The sequence below is a fragment of the Mastigoproctus giganteus genome, chromosome 7 (assembly GCF_048544385.1).
Source record: "Mastigoproctus giganteus isolate SK-2022 chromosome 7, ASM4854438v1, whole genome shotgun sequence".
Lineage (NCBI taxonomy): Eukaryota > Metazoa > Arthropoda > Arachnida > Uropygi > Thelyphonidae > Mastigoproctus > Mastigoproctus giganteus.
This window is the reverse complement of record NC_143581.1, coordinates 142,649,462-142,664,515: the sequence shown is the minus strand read 5'-3', so window position 1 is coordinate 142,664,515 and position 15,054 is coordinate 142,649,462. Positions and strand designations below refer to the sequence as shown.

The 15,054-nt window shown below is 37.1% G+C and overlaps 1 protein-coding gene across 2 annotated transcripts in view; it reads left to right on the top strand.

The window, feature by feature from the left end:
* LOC150083238 (uncharacterized) overlaps nucleotides 1-15,054 on the top strand; it is a 193,022-nt gene that overhangs the window by 118,508 nt on the left and 59,460 nt on the right. Inside the window, exon 7 of one of the 2 annotated variants that reach the window (XM_090377926.1) lies at nucleotides 5,355-5,474. The exons of the other annotated variant lie outside the window; for it this stretch is intronic. Within the exon in view, the coding sequence (XP_090234052.1) occupies nucleotides 5,355-5,474 (120 nt within the window). The remainder of the gene's footprint in view (nucleotides 1-5,354; nucleotides 5,475-15,054) is intronic. 2 annotated transcript variants of the gene reach the window in all.

The following is a 15,054-nucleotide window of genomic DNA, read 5'->3' as shown; positions in this document are numbered from 1 at the left end:
ATGGTCAGGCCACACCTTGAGTACTGCGTATATGTCTGGAGGCTTCATTTTAGGCAGGATATAGAGTTGCTAGAACGAATACAGAGAAGGGCAACAAGATTGGTGAGAGGAACAAAGGGGTTCTCTTATGAGGAGAGGCTTAAATTCTGCAAGTTGCAGCATCTGGAGACTAGGCACTTGTGAAGTGATCTGATTGAGGTGTATAAAGCCTTGAATGGATTGAGGAGGCTCAATGCTGATGGGATACTTCTGCTTGCTCAGATTAAGAACCTGAGGGGGCATAGATTCAAATTGAGGAAAGACAGTTGTAGGATAGATGTGCGGAAGTTTGCCTTTAGCCAGTGGGTAGTTGATTGCTGGAACAGACTTCCATCTGTTGTTGTTGTGGAATTTGATAGCCTTAAATAAATTTAAGACTGACTAGACAACATTTGGTATGAACGGATGTGTGAAATGGGAAGGTGTTTTTTGGCTGATGCTATATAAGCTTACTTTCCTGCATCATATGCCTATGCTAATGCTAATATGGCAATTGGCAATGGTCAATGTGTTCTTATGAAAAAATATTAGTTCTTGCCATTGTGTTTATCTCACCATATTAAAATTAAATTTTTTTGCAAGCTTTGACACATGCAATGAAGTGCACTTTAAAGAGTTATCATTTTAATGCTCTTTAACTTATTTCCCTTCATTCTTTTAATTTAATAGTTTCAACATGAATATTTAAACATTTAGAAAAGAGAGGGGAGTTTTTTCAGACTTTTTTAAATGATTACCATTGAAATTAATACCAATTCAAAGCCTTTGAGCTATAATTCTTTACATTATAAAACACTATTTTCAATTCAGTAAAAACTTAAAAAATGTATGTCAGATGCCACAAGATATGAGGCATATGTTCCTTTAAAAATGAGTGACTGATGGCGGGTTAAATTTGGATGCCATGAGCCCACTTGCAACACTAGAAATGAGAAAACTGCTGTACTCCTGATATGCAGTGTATTTCTTTGGAGGCACCTGATTACTGGAGCAGAAAACACAATGGGGTGAAAAATTTGCCATAAACTAGAACAGGAATCTTTCTTTATGGCTGTAATGACGCGCAATGAATTTTATACTTCAAGCAAAGAATTTCACTTGGATTTGTTTTTTCTTCTTTTGAATATAAAAAACATGACTTGCTCAACATCTATAATTCATTCTCCCATTCATTATTCAGGCCAGGTTTGGATATGAATTACAACTGCTGAAGAATGTGAAGTTGGATAGTGGAGAATGAAAAGGACCTGGGGGTAATTGTGCAGTCATACATGAAGGTTTCTGAACAGTTCAGACAGGATGCAAGAGTAGCTCGTAATTCATTCTCCCATTCATTATTCAGGCCAGGTTTGGATATGAATTATAACTGCTGAAGAATGTGAAGTTGGATAGTGGAGAATGAAAAGGACCTGGGGGTAATTGTGCGGTCATACATGAAGGTTTCTGAACAGTTCAGACAGGATGCAAGAGTAGCTCATGGTGTCTTGTCAATAATACAGTAGACTCTAATGAATTATTGACAAGATATAATGGCACCTTTGGGGATTCAAGGTGCTGTTATTTCGATTTTTCTGTTATCTAGATAGTTTTATTTATAATGTATTTAATGCAGAAATAATGAGGCCAAATAAACAGGGAGATTAAGAATGCAATTTTATTAACTGCACATAAAAAAAACAAACATGTTGACATTCCAGTGTTATATTCTACCATTGACACACTTCTGTTTATGCCCCTGTTTTCTTAAGTTTTGTCTGTACTGGTAGCACAGTGGTATTGTCATTGTCCTCCTCACACCAGGTGGAAAAGGCCTGGGTTCGAATCCTGTCGATGATGCAAGGAACTTTTTTATGCTTTTTTTACTATGTGGCTGAGTGAGTGGGTCTCAGGTATAGATAGCAAGGTTTCTTCCCCAGAAACTGGGGTATGGTGAAAGAGGCCTATGCGCTCCGGATTCATATTACTGAAATGAAAAATTATAATTCCTCAGAGCGGTTAATACTAGAATATACATATAGAGAACGGTTAGTATTCAAAAGAGCTTTCGGCTGAGTAGACAGCCTTCTTCAGTTAAACATATTAAATGGCAGTTAGAATGGAGATGTGCACTGCCAAGTTGGTGCGTGAGGCGCGTGGCTAATTGTTTGAGGTTGAAGTTTGTGGCTGTGACGTATTGTGGTGACGCGGCCAGCGTTTGTCTATGGACAGAATTATTGCTTCTGTGATGGGGTTAACTTGACAACCACTGTTCCTGTTCAGAGAGGTATCTGAGCATTTTATGTTTAACGATTCCAACCAGGTGCGCCGTAGGTAATGGTGGGACCTGTCCACGACATCGCGGTGTGGGTCAATGTCGTGGTGGGTTGTCCAGACATGCTCGGCAATAGCTGAGTGTTCCACACCTGCTAAACGGATCGCCCTTTTATGTTCTGAGAGATGTTTCTGGAGCCGACGTCCAGTCTCTCCAAAGTAGCAGCTAGTGCAGTCACGGCAAGAGATGCGATAGACCAAACCGCTCTGCAGAAGGGTGGGGACAGGTGTTTTCACGTTGGAAATGAGAGAACGCAGTTTCTTGCCATCTCTTGTGCAATAGACCAAACCGCTCTGCAGAAGGGTGGGGACAGGTGTTTTCACGTTGGAAATGAGAGAACGCAGTTTCTTGCCATCTCTTGTGCAAAAGGCAAGAAACTGCGTTCTCTCATTTCCAACGTGAAAACACCTGTCCCCACCCTTCTGCAGAGCGGTTTGGTCTATCGCATCTCTTGCCGTGACTGCACTAGCTGCTACTTTGGAGAGACTGGACGTCGGCTCCAGAAACGTCTCTCAGAACATAAAAGGGCGATCCGTTTAGCAGGTGTGGAACACTCAGCTATTGCCGAGCATGTCTGGACAACCCACCACGACATTGACCCACACCGTGATGTCGTGGTTGTGGACAGGTCCAACCATTACCTACGGCGCACCTGGTTGGAATCGTTAAACATAAAATGCTCGGATACCTCTTTGAACAGGAACAGTGGTTGTCAAGTTAACCCCATCACAGAAGCAATAATTCTGTCCATAGACAAATACTGGCCACTTCAACCTCAAACAATTAGCCACGTGCCTCACGTACCAACTTGGCAGTGCACATCTCCATTCTAACTGCCATTTAATATGTTTAACTGAAGAAGGCTGTCTACTCAGCTGAAAGCTCTTTTGAATACTAACCATTCTCAATATGTATATTCTAGTATTAACTGCTCTGAGGAATTATAATTTTTCATTTCAGTAAGAAACTGGGGTTTTTCTTCCAGCAAAACAGACAAATTTAGCAGAGAACGCACACAATTTACGGACACAGTACACTTGGGTATATGAATTAACATTCCCGGTGACCCTAATGTAATAGTTTGGATTATATCAAGTTTGTTACTAAGCTTTAATGTTGTTCTTCTTTTCTTCTCTGTATGAGGTTTATTAACTTTAGGAGCCATAGTGAGAGGTTTTGAATTTAGAATAAATGTAAAACAGTGTATAATCCGTGATACCAGTACAGAATTCACTTTTAAAATGGCGAACATAAACAAACAAGTAATCACGTGACTTGCTGTTTTCTCTTTTCGGCACTGCAAGACATCTGCACTGTATGTATACATCTGATCTCAATGCTGTTATTTCGAATGTGCCGTTATTTGGGGTGCCGCTATTTCGAGATTCTACTGTATACAGGAATTTTGCTAGCAGGGATAAGGAGGTGATTGTTCCCTTGTATGAGGCAATGGTCAGGCCTCATTTTAGAAAAGATGTACTGTATGCAGGACTGGAGGCCTCATTTTAGAAAAGATGTACTGTATACAGGACTGGAGGCCTCATTTTAGAAAAGATGTGGAGCTGCTGAAATGAGTACAGAGATGGGTAACGTGATTGGTGAGTGGAACAAAGGTTGCTGTTATTACCAAGAAAGAAAGACTTAAGTTCTGCAAATTGCAGCGTCTGGAGACTAGGCACTTGTGAGGTGATCTAATTTAGATGTATAAGGTTTGAGTAAGCTCAATGCTGATGGGATTCTTCCTCTTGCTCAGTTTACTCACCTGAGGGGGCATAAAATCAAATTGAGGAAAGACAATTGTAGAATAGATGTGTGGAAATTTGCCTTTAGCCAGCGGGTAGTTGATAGTTGGAACAAATTTCCATCTGTTGTAGTGGAGGTCAACAACTTTTCCTTGATTTCTCACAGTGTAGATCACACCGTGACTTTTCAGGATTGGTTGGCAACTTTTGATTGTTATGTGAAAATAGATTTTATGCTTCTCTATCTTGTTAATTTTAACTTATTAGCATAAAAAAAAAAAAGATGATTGGCCCTGGCTGCAGTTCACATTATCACTTCAGTGGTTGGCCCTCTCTTTGACTGAAGCAAAACAGCTACCTAAATGTAGTTCCATACTGAATCAAGTAATGCCTACAGATTGAGTGACATACTAATTTATATAACAACATATGGATGCTTCTGATAGTAAAAAAAAAAATAAAAAAACCACACGCTATGAAAATTTGCATTTAAATGCAGATTAGGCATACGAAACATGTTGAAAAAGGTGAGAACAAAACTTCTGAAATTGTAGACTATGCTTATATTTGTAAAAAGCTATTTATTAAAAAAAAGAATTTTAGTATCATTGGGAATGAAAAAGATTTTACCAAAAGAAAAATAAAATATCATTTAACATAGAAAATTTAATATTCACACAATCAGTCAAAATAATAATTACATAATCAGTATAAAATTTAATAAAATAAAAAATCTCAATTTACTCATCACTAAAAAGTATTATCCAGTATTGCCTTGAACTTTGTAAGGCCTTACCTTGGGGGTTAACTTTTTTCCTACAAGCAGTACGCTGCCTGAAGGTTTAACTTCATGAGATCTGATCTTCTGTTGCTTCTGAAAATTTTTAATTCAAGTCCCCTTATGCTCATTTCACATCCCAGCATGAATATACCTTCTGCACTAATTTTGTTGATTCATTTAATGATCTTAAACTCTTTGATCAAGTCACTTCTAAGTTGCCTAGTCTCCTGGTTTTTCCTTCCACAACTTTTTAAATGCTCCTAATAGGAACAACTCTTAGCACTCCTAACTGATCTGTTTGCCCTTTTGGTTAGATATAGCATTTCTCTTTATGTGATGATCATCACAGTGGACAGAAGTATTATTATATTCATTATTTTCCTGTATATTACTATAGCAACATGAAAGATCACTTATTTTTTTAAATTTAGCTTTTCAGCAAAAGTTACACTGATTAATTATATGATTTTACACTTTTAAGGAGCAGATAAGAGATTTATGGAGACTTCATCAGTTAGAATCCAGAAACGTTGCTGAATTAGATGAAGCACTGTTAATAATGAAGTACATTAAATATTTGCAAAATTTTTTGGATAATCAGGTAATCTATTTTATATGAATTATTGCTTCATATATATATAATTAAAAGTAATGCCTCTTATTTCACAACCTCAATGCTAGTTTTGCAGCAAGTCTAAACTAGATTCTCCATACAGCTAATCATTTCTAGTTTATCATGTGAGTAGTGGCATTTTTGGGTTGTATGTTTAAAAATTATTATACTGTTTTAAATGGGAACATATTTGAAGATGTAATTCAGAAAATGTGTACTTATTGAGTTGATTGTTGTCAGGATTTTGTAGGTGTTATCTACACCGAATATTTGGAAAGGGACCATAATCAATTCTGTGCAGTAAATGGAGACATTGGACAAGCTTATATAAATAATCCAGTGAGTAAGTCAGGCAGCAGATCAGTGTTTGCTTCACCATGACAGTGTGTGGTCTCACTGAATCTTTGCAGCACTGATAAAAATTTCTTCACTGGGGTCTGAAGTTGTTCTTTGTCTTCCCTATAGTTCAGGTTTTGCTGAACTATAGGGAAGACAAGGGAAGCTTTTTTGTTCCCAAAGCTTAAAGAATATCTGCAAGGCAAGAGACATGACTCTAATGAAGAAGTTAAACCAATTCCATGAAGATAATATGGGTCGCCTCCCAGCAAAAAAGAATTTTGCTTGAACAGCATGTATCATTTAAGTTGGGTATATGTAGAAAAATTATATGACAAATTAAAGTTTTTTTTTTATCTGCAAGTTTTTTTTATTTTTTTATTTTTTATTTATCTCTATTCAAAAGTTATTCATTTGGAGGCATTACTTTTAAATCTATCCTCATATATTCTTTGTAAAGTTATTTTATTTTATTTTTTTTTTGGAATGGCGTGAAGTACTCTTGAGAGAGAGACTCTTTCATGATTAACAGTCATATCATATAATTCTATTTAACAATGTATAATGAGAATATAAGGTGTGAGTCTAAGTTCCCAGACTGACTGTCAGCAGTTTAATACACTCCTGGTTGTCAGCCTAGGAACAGTGCAAATACAGCTTTGCCCTAATTGGTGCCATTGTATTGCTTCCTTTTTTACTCATATTGTATATTGCTTCATATTTTTCATATGCTCATTGCAGTGATGTAAAATTATTGATTAAGCTTAGGTGTGTTCAATTCTTTTTTGCAATTAAGTGAAATGGTTGATGCGAAGGAGCTAAGAGTTTGGATAAAGTTTGTTTTAAACTCAGCAAAGCAACTTCAGAAATTCGTTAACTTTTTAAGTTCAATGTTTCAGCCACCATGAAATTGTGAAATTCTGCTTCCTGTCTGATGTAATGGTGGTACCATTACAGTTGGTGTTGCTGATTTTGAAATTTGTTTTATATGAGTAAGAATTCTGTTTTTCCTATTGTACTGGTGTAATTATCACACTGTTTAAACCGTTGCTAAAAAATGTAAACAATTTACATAAAAAGTGTGGGAAAAATACTAACTACTGCTAACATACTGATTATAAACATGGTTTATATTCTGCTGTTAGCAGTAGACAGCAGTTGTTTTTCATTTTAGAAGTTGCAAAGTATCTTATAATTCTGTTAGAAGTTAAAATTTTGACATGTCATCAACATCTTGTAACAGCCATTTTGGTGAATAAATTGAGAAATTGTTAGAACATTCTGATTCAGAATTTGAATGAACTGAAGGTTTTTTTTTTTTTTTTTTGTTATTAACATGGGACCAAATGATTTTAAGGATGGACCAAGAATTCTGTTTTTCAAGATTGCATTTAGCAGTAAGAGATTGCTGCAGATATATCTGCTACTCTGAATAGAGTAGCAGATATAAAGTAAAAAATATTTTTGGTTATCTGAATGAAAAGTTTCATGAATATTTTGTTTTAGGAAGGAAGGAATATTGTAATACACAAAACTGCTATTGGTTTCAAGGGTAGAATTTCATTCAGTCCTTATAACCATTGAAAGCCAATAAAGTGGACTTTTGTGTACTTATTTTAGTTGACTCTGAAACAGGTTGTTTCAGTTATTTTGTCATGTTGGAGAGGTCTACCTAATGACAGCATGATAAGATCAGGCTTGACTTTTGCCTTGAAGATTATGCTTTGTCCCATTGAAAAATTGCTTCACAATTATCGCAGGTTAGTGAATTTCATTTATTTCATGATTGATTTTACACTAGTATCTAACTAGTAAAAAAACTTCATGAAATAAATATACACCTAAGAGGCATGTTTTAGGAAACACAAAGGGAATACCGTGTACCATCAGAGATGAAGACTGCAAAGAAAATATAAAAGCACAGGATTGTTGGTTTTCAAAAAGAGGATGAAACATAGCAAGACGAAAGAACTGTACTTATGCTTCCTGTTTTCTCTAACCAAAACAATAAGAAAAGAAAAGAGAGGAAAAAGCAGATCAGTATTTCTGAATACACAAGAAATATGGTTGATGCCATCAGACTGACCATTACTTTGGTATTTATTCATTCATTTGAAAATTGAAGAAAATTAAGTTGTTTTTCTGGCTTTTAGAAGTCTCAGTTGTGAACAGTTTCATCTTTATGAAGTCTGTAAATAACCTTTGTCCCAAGCAATTTTGAAAGAAGTTGCTTGTTCAGTTAGTAGGAGATATCCAAAATAAGAACATTCTTTCTAGATTAAAAGACTATTGAGCTCAGATGCAGAAGACAGATTGTTCATCCTCATTTTTTGATGAAAGATAAGAATCCAAATAAGAAAGATTCTGCAGTATGTATGTAGTTTGGTGTTGAGACACACACACTTCAGAAAACTATTATTGCAGGATTCTGTTTGCCTTGGCATGTTATAACCTTAGTCATTTTTGTGCCATTAAAACTGAAGTAGGATTTTGAAGGTTTCATACCATATACTAAAATGATAAAAATAATTTATTTAAAATGTATAAAGAGTTTTTAAACTGTTTACCGTATAGTTTATATATTAGCTCTTGCAAACCTAAAAATAAATGTTTTGAACATCACATTTCAAATAGTAATTTTTTGGATTTTAGGGGTGGACTATATGGAGAAAGACTACTGAAATAATAGTGGACTGCAAAGAAAGGGTTAACTGTTGAAAACAGCTTTTGGTGATGTTGCCATGGGAGGGACACAGACATTGGAGTGAGTATTTATTAGGTGTGGAAGTGACCCAAGATTAGTTGAAGGGTGTTTGGTCCACCTATTGATTGAGTTACACTAATGAAAATGTATAAGAAATGCATTTTGTTATCTACCAACACCAATGACATGCTGTTAGTGACTGGGATGAAATATGTCTAAAGGGATAAGTGCAGAATGGGACCTAATGAACATCACAGAAAATGAACTGAATCTAGGACTACAAAATCAAAGAGTCATATAAGCTAAACGCATCATGATCAGGAAAGATGGTGAGCTTACTTCCACATGGAACATCATCCTGACATGTGGTACACCTACCTTACCAGTCAGTGTTAGACTTATTTTATAAAGCATGCTGCTGCATTTTTTAGCTTAAGTTTGGACATGCCCAGGATATTCATGAAATTTGTGCTTTGTCTTCTCAGCCACAAAAAGAGAGATCTGTCTGTATGGTTGTGTTGGGTAGCTTCAGAAATGACATATGCTTCCTATCCACAGGGTCATAATGTGAAATGAATGCTGGGTTTATTGCTGTAGCTCAGAAATAAAGCAACAATGATCCCATTGGAAGAGTTCATTTTCTCCACATAAGAAAAAAAGTGGCAGTTCACTTTCAGCATGAAATGTATGTTGGATGTGTTTTTTTGACAGTGAGAAAATTTCTCATCAAGCATGAACCTGCAGGACAAATTATCAGTTAAAAGTACTTCTTGGTGGAGGATTAAGGGAAGCTATTAAGAGAATGTCCAGAGAAATGGTGAAATCTGAATTGGTTGCAGGACTGTGATGAGAGGTGCCTCTGTAGCCAGGTGGGCAGGAGCAGCAGTGGGTAGCACACGCTTACACTTCTTGATTAGACCGGGGTTCAAGCCCGTGACCACCAAATATGGAGGATGCGGAAAGGTCAGGGAATGACCATTGCATATCCCCGGATATGGTCTTAGTTGCTAATGCTCCTAAAAACCAAATAACTGACTGTGATGAAAATTCCATATAGCACTGGTGAAGCAGAAGTTTTTCACCAAGATCAATTTAGCCATATACATTTTCATCAGCAGCCCAAAGGACAAATATTTGATGATGTTTACAGTACCTAGACAGAAAAGCAGATGATACCGAACATGATCTCGAGAAAACAGAGTTCAGGCAGTGCTTCCAGTGGTAGAAATGCAGGACTTCGTGTATTAACTCTGAAGGAAGCATCACTGACCGTGATTAACGTACCCTTTATTATTAAGTCAGTCGGAAATCTTGACTTAGATCTCGTATATTTGATTTTACCCTATGCAGTCATATACGAAGTTCTCTGAGCAATGCAGGCAGGCTGCCAGGACAGCTCATGGGGTTTTGTCAATGATATACAGGAATTTTGCTAGCAGGGATAAGAAGGTGATTGTTTCATTGTATAAGGCAATGGTCAGGCCACATCTTGAGTACTGCATACAGGTCTGGAGGCCTCATTTTAGGATGTGGAGCTGGTGGAACAAGTACACAGAAGGGCAATGAGATTGATTAGGGATAAAAAGGGGTGCACTTACCAATAAAGGCTTCAGTTTTGCAAATTGCAGCATCTGGAGACTAGGCACCTGATCTGATTTTGGTGTTTAAGGCTTTGAATGGATTGAGCAAGCTCAATGCTGATGGGATTCCTCCCCTTGCTCAGACCACAAACATGAGGGGGCACAAATTCAAATCGAGGAAGGACGGTTTCAGAATAGATGTGCAGAAATTTGGCTTTAGGCAGCAGGTGGTTGATTGTTGGAACAAACTTCTATCTGTTGTTGTGGAAGTTTATAGTTTGAATGAATTCAAGAAAGAAGTAGACAAACTACTGGAGGGATTGAATAGGTGAAGAGTGTGTGTGTGTGTGTAAGCAGAAGTTTTTCACCAAGATCAATTTAGCCATATACATTTTCATCCTGATCTCGTTTGTTCCAACAATCAACCACCAGCAGGTGGTTGATTGTTGGAACAAACTTCTATCTGTTGTTGTGGAAGTTTATAGTTTAAATGAATTCAAGAAAGAAGTAGACAAACTACTGGAGGGATTGAATAGGTGAAGTGTGTGTGTGTGTGTGTGTGTGTGTGTGTGTGTGTGTGTGTGTGTGTGTGTGTGTGTGTGTGTGTGTGTGTGTGTGTGTGTGTGTGTGTTTTGGCTGATGCTGTATAAGTTTGCTTTCTTGCACCATTTGTTACTGCTAATGCTAATAGTAAAAAATGGTGCAAGAAAGCAAGCTTCCTTCAGTTTCCTTTCAGATTTATGAGAACCATTGTCAGTATCCCGCATCATAGATAATGATATAGAACTCCTTAAATTTTTTTTTTTTTTTTTTCTTAAACAAATTTAGCTGTATGCTTCCCTAACAGTCATCCTATGTATCCTCCATACTTCTGATAGGTACTATATGGCCTAGTAGCCCTTGCACTATAAAATCCCATAATAATAACAACCTAGATATGTTGAAGAATGTTAAGTGCAACTTGATTATACCAGCAATTTTTTAAATCTTCCACTTCCATTTTGGAAGTTGATTACCTTAGCAGATTAAACCAAAAGAGTGATTCTGACTTAGTTATAGGTATTTTTAATATCTTTAATCATTCATATATCTTTTTTCAATATCTTTAATCATTCATAATCAGTTGATGCCTAATGAAAACTTCAATCAGAAATCCATAGTCAAAAAGTCCTAAGCATACTATTTTTTGTTTATTTATTAAACAATTTTTGTTTTTTTTTAAATTTCTTTGAAAGTATACTTTTAAATACTTTCAGTATGAGTAAATCCTTTGTATTTTAATATAAACTGTGTATGTTTTCATTGTAATTTAATTTCTTTGCGATGATGACATTACAAAAACTTCCTTTTCAAAAAAAAAAAAAAAAAAAAAAATCTCTTGTTTTCCTCTGATTTTTTTTTTTTTTTGTCCTGTTTTGGCCCAAACACCACCTTCTTACAATTACCTGATCTCCAGATTTTTGAAAGTCAACAGTTGGCAGCCATGGTTTTGTAAATAATGATGATAATGATTTTTTATTGATGATACACATAATGATCATTATTCATGGGATTGCGACAATTACTTAGTCACAACCACTTTCAATTAAGTAGTAACTGCTATAGGTTTGTTGGTATTGCATGATCTTTACAAGTAAGATACACATGTGTACATTGACTGATGCCAATGTGAGTAATATGCATAATAATACTGCAACAGTTTTGTGAAATGAATGGGAATTAGCAATTTCACTATTAATAAAAGCCGCTTGGGTGTTCATCACAGGTTAAATTCATACGAATTGTGGCTAGTGCTTGAATTGTAAAAAAAAAATAGTGAACACCGAGCTATGTTTTCATACAGTTCAGATGTTCTTTACTTACTTGATGTCATTCAAATCATCTGTTACCAGAATTCATACTAATGATAGTATTAATATTGTATGTGATTATCGTTTTCCCCACTGCTTTGAAAATTTATGATACTAAAAAAACACTATTTCTAGCTGTTTTATTTCCCCCCCCCATATTTCTTGTATAAATGAAATCTTTCTTCCATTTTCTATACAGTCCCTCCTCAACTTGTGATGGAGTTTCATTCCAATGACTATGTTGTAAGTCAGACATGAGCCCATTTTTTTTGTACGTAATGCATTGTTTATTTATTTATTTTTTATTTAATTGTTTATTTATTAAACTATTTTTTTTTCTTTTATATTTTTGTTTTGTTTTATTAGTTTAGTTTTTACAAATCTCTAAAATCCGTTTCTTTACAGTACATATAATTTCCGAAAACCAATCAAGTAGGAGTATCAGTTTTGCTGTCATTTGATCAGATATTTCATGTTATATGCATTAAATAAATTTGGAATTCGTATTTTATCTCAGTCTCTTGCTAAGCTTCAAAGCGGAAGGATGTTTCTCCAATTTTTTTTTGTTTCAATAGGCATGATTTACAGAGGTAGATAGATAGATAGATATTTTTTTTAATTTTTTTTTTTATTAAAACGTGAACAGTAGATACATTTTCAACAACAACTATTTACATTTATGTACAAAGCAAAAAAGGAAAGATAAAGAAAACTTTTTAGAATGAAATACAAACGTTTCAACATTTCAATTTCAGGAATTAAGAAAACAGTTTCTTGGCATTGGACCATTCTCATATTAAGTGTCACGCGTTGAAGGTGATGGACTGTTCAGTGATGGTGAAAAGGTGACCGCCACTGTTCCATTCACTGTTAAGATGATCCACAGTTTCTGGTCTTTTGCTGTGGAATTCCAGTAGAAGTCTGCTCTGCAACTTCCTCCTTAGGCTCCACTTCAGATGTTGTGCCAATGTGTCGACAGGAGGCATGTCGTCACTGCTTCTTGTGTGCTTCAAGTAGAAGTTGTAAATGATGGCCTTGGCCGCAATGAATAGGAAGTTGCAGTGGAGTGGCACAGAAGAGGCAGTAGTTTGAGGAGCGCAACCCAAAGATTTGTAGCTTGAGGAGCGCAACCCAAAGATTTGTAGCTTGACTGGGGTGGGAAGGATGTTGTGCCACAGTCTCCACTGAATGTCTGCATCTGATTTGGAACATTTTGTCCTGTACGGAAGGTTCCACTGAAAGTTTGATGGTAGTTTGAGTGGTGCTGGTGCCATATCCATTCTCAATATTGTTGAAAGAGATAGTCCTCTAGTGGCTGTTGCTAGTAGTTTATCCGTAGTGTCAGAATGTGGGTATTTTGTTTGCAGCATCTTAAGAAGAAAGGTGATCCGGAACGCTGTGATTTTGTCGTCAAGAGAGACGAACCCTTGACCCCCCCCGTGAGTAAGCTGGCTAAGTTTGGAGCAGGACATCCAGTTGGTTTTGTTCCAAAGGAAGCTTCGGACAGATGCCTGGATTTGGTGGAGGAAGTCAACAGGTGGAGTGAGAATTTTGAAGGTGTGCCAGAGAATGCTTGCCGCCATATGATTGACCACAAGCACTCTCCCTCTCAGCGAAGATGTGGTGCACACGCTTCTCCATTTCCTGAGTATTTTGTTGAAATGACTCAGCAATTCAGGCCAGTTCTTCTGGGAGAAAAGGAGGGTATTGCCGAGGTACACACCTAGGTATTTCTGTCCCTCGCTGGACCTTGTACATTGGATGGGGGAGTCGGTTCTAGTTTTCCAGTTGCCAGCCCACAGGCCACTGGTCTTACAGTGGTTGAGTTTTGCGCCTGATGCTTGAGCATAGAGATCATGAGCGTTTTGAATGACTTCAAATTCGCTCTCGTGGCGTATTCCAATTGTGATGTCATCTGCGTATGCTGAGTAGGTTATATTTAGGTGGGGTTCTGGTAGCAGCGTTTGTCGGGATTGTATACTGGTGGTAATTTTATTAAGGAATGGTTCTATGGCAATTGCATAGAGTTGTCCCGAGAGTGGGCAGCTTTGTTTTATCCCTCTAGAATACGGAAAGTGGCAGGTGAGCTGGTTGTTGAGTTTCAGGCAGAATTTGGCTTCCTTGTATAGCAGATGGATTGTTCCGATGATGTAAGGTCCATATCCAAAGGCTTTCAAGGTTTGAAATAGGTAGCTGTGTTCAACGCTGTTGAATGCCTTTTTCTGGTCAAGGCTAATTAGTGCTAGGAATTCTCTTTGGCTGTTTGCAGTGGAGAGGAGGTCTCGAGATCAGATGTAGATTGTCATGAATCAATCTTCCAGGTACAGAGTATGTTTGTTTGTGATCGATGATATCAGGTAGAGTGGCTTTTAAACTATTGGCGATGGCTTTGGAAATGATTTTACAGTCCGTATTCATTAAGGAAATTGGGTGCCAGTTTTGTAAATTGGTGCAATCGCCTTTCTTGGGAATCAGTCGAGCGACAGAGGTGGTAACCGAAGCTGGTAGTCTATGGGACTGAGCTTCTTCAAGCATTTGAAAGAGTAGCACTCCGAGTTGATCCCAAAATGTTTGGAACAATTCAGAGGTCAATCCGTCCAGACCTGGTGATTTATTTTTGGAAAGGGCTTTGCATGCTGCTGTTAGTTCTTGTAGGGTGATTTGTTTCTCTGTACTGCATTGGGCCGTATGGGAGATTTTTTTAAGTCCTGAAAGGATTTCCTCCGTTGCCTTTGTAGAGGTTTCTTGAGAACTGTAAATTTCTCTATAAAATCTTGTTACTTCAGAGAATTTTTTTTTTTTTTGGTAGTTGTTGGCGCATCGGCTTCTGTGGCCATAGTGCGCCTCCCAAGGTTTTTGCAGTACTTTGATCCAAGCCCGAGGCGGGATTCAAACCCGCGACCTTTGGTTTGTCAGGCAGGCACCTTACCCACCTGGCTAGCCCGGTCGGCGCTTCAGAGAAGATTTCCTCTGGGTCTTCAATGATGTTTCCGTTTTGCAGCTGAATGGCAGTGATGGTGGTTGATTTCTGATGTCTGCTTTCTAATGAGAAAAAGTATTTGGTCGGGGCATCAGATAGATTTATGTGGGTGTATCTC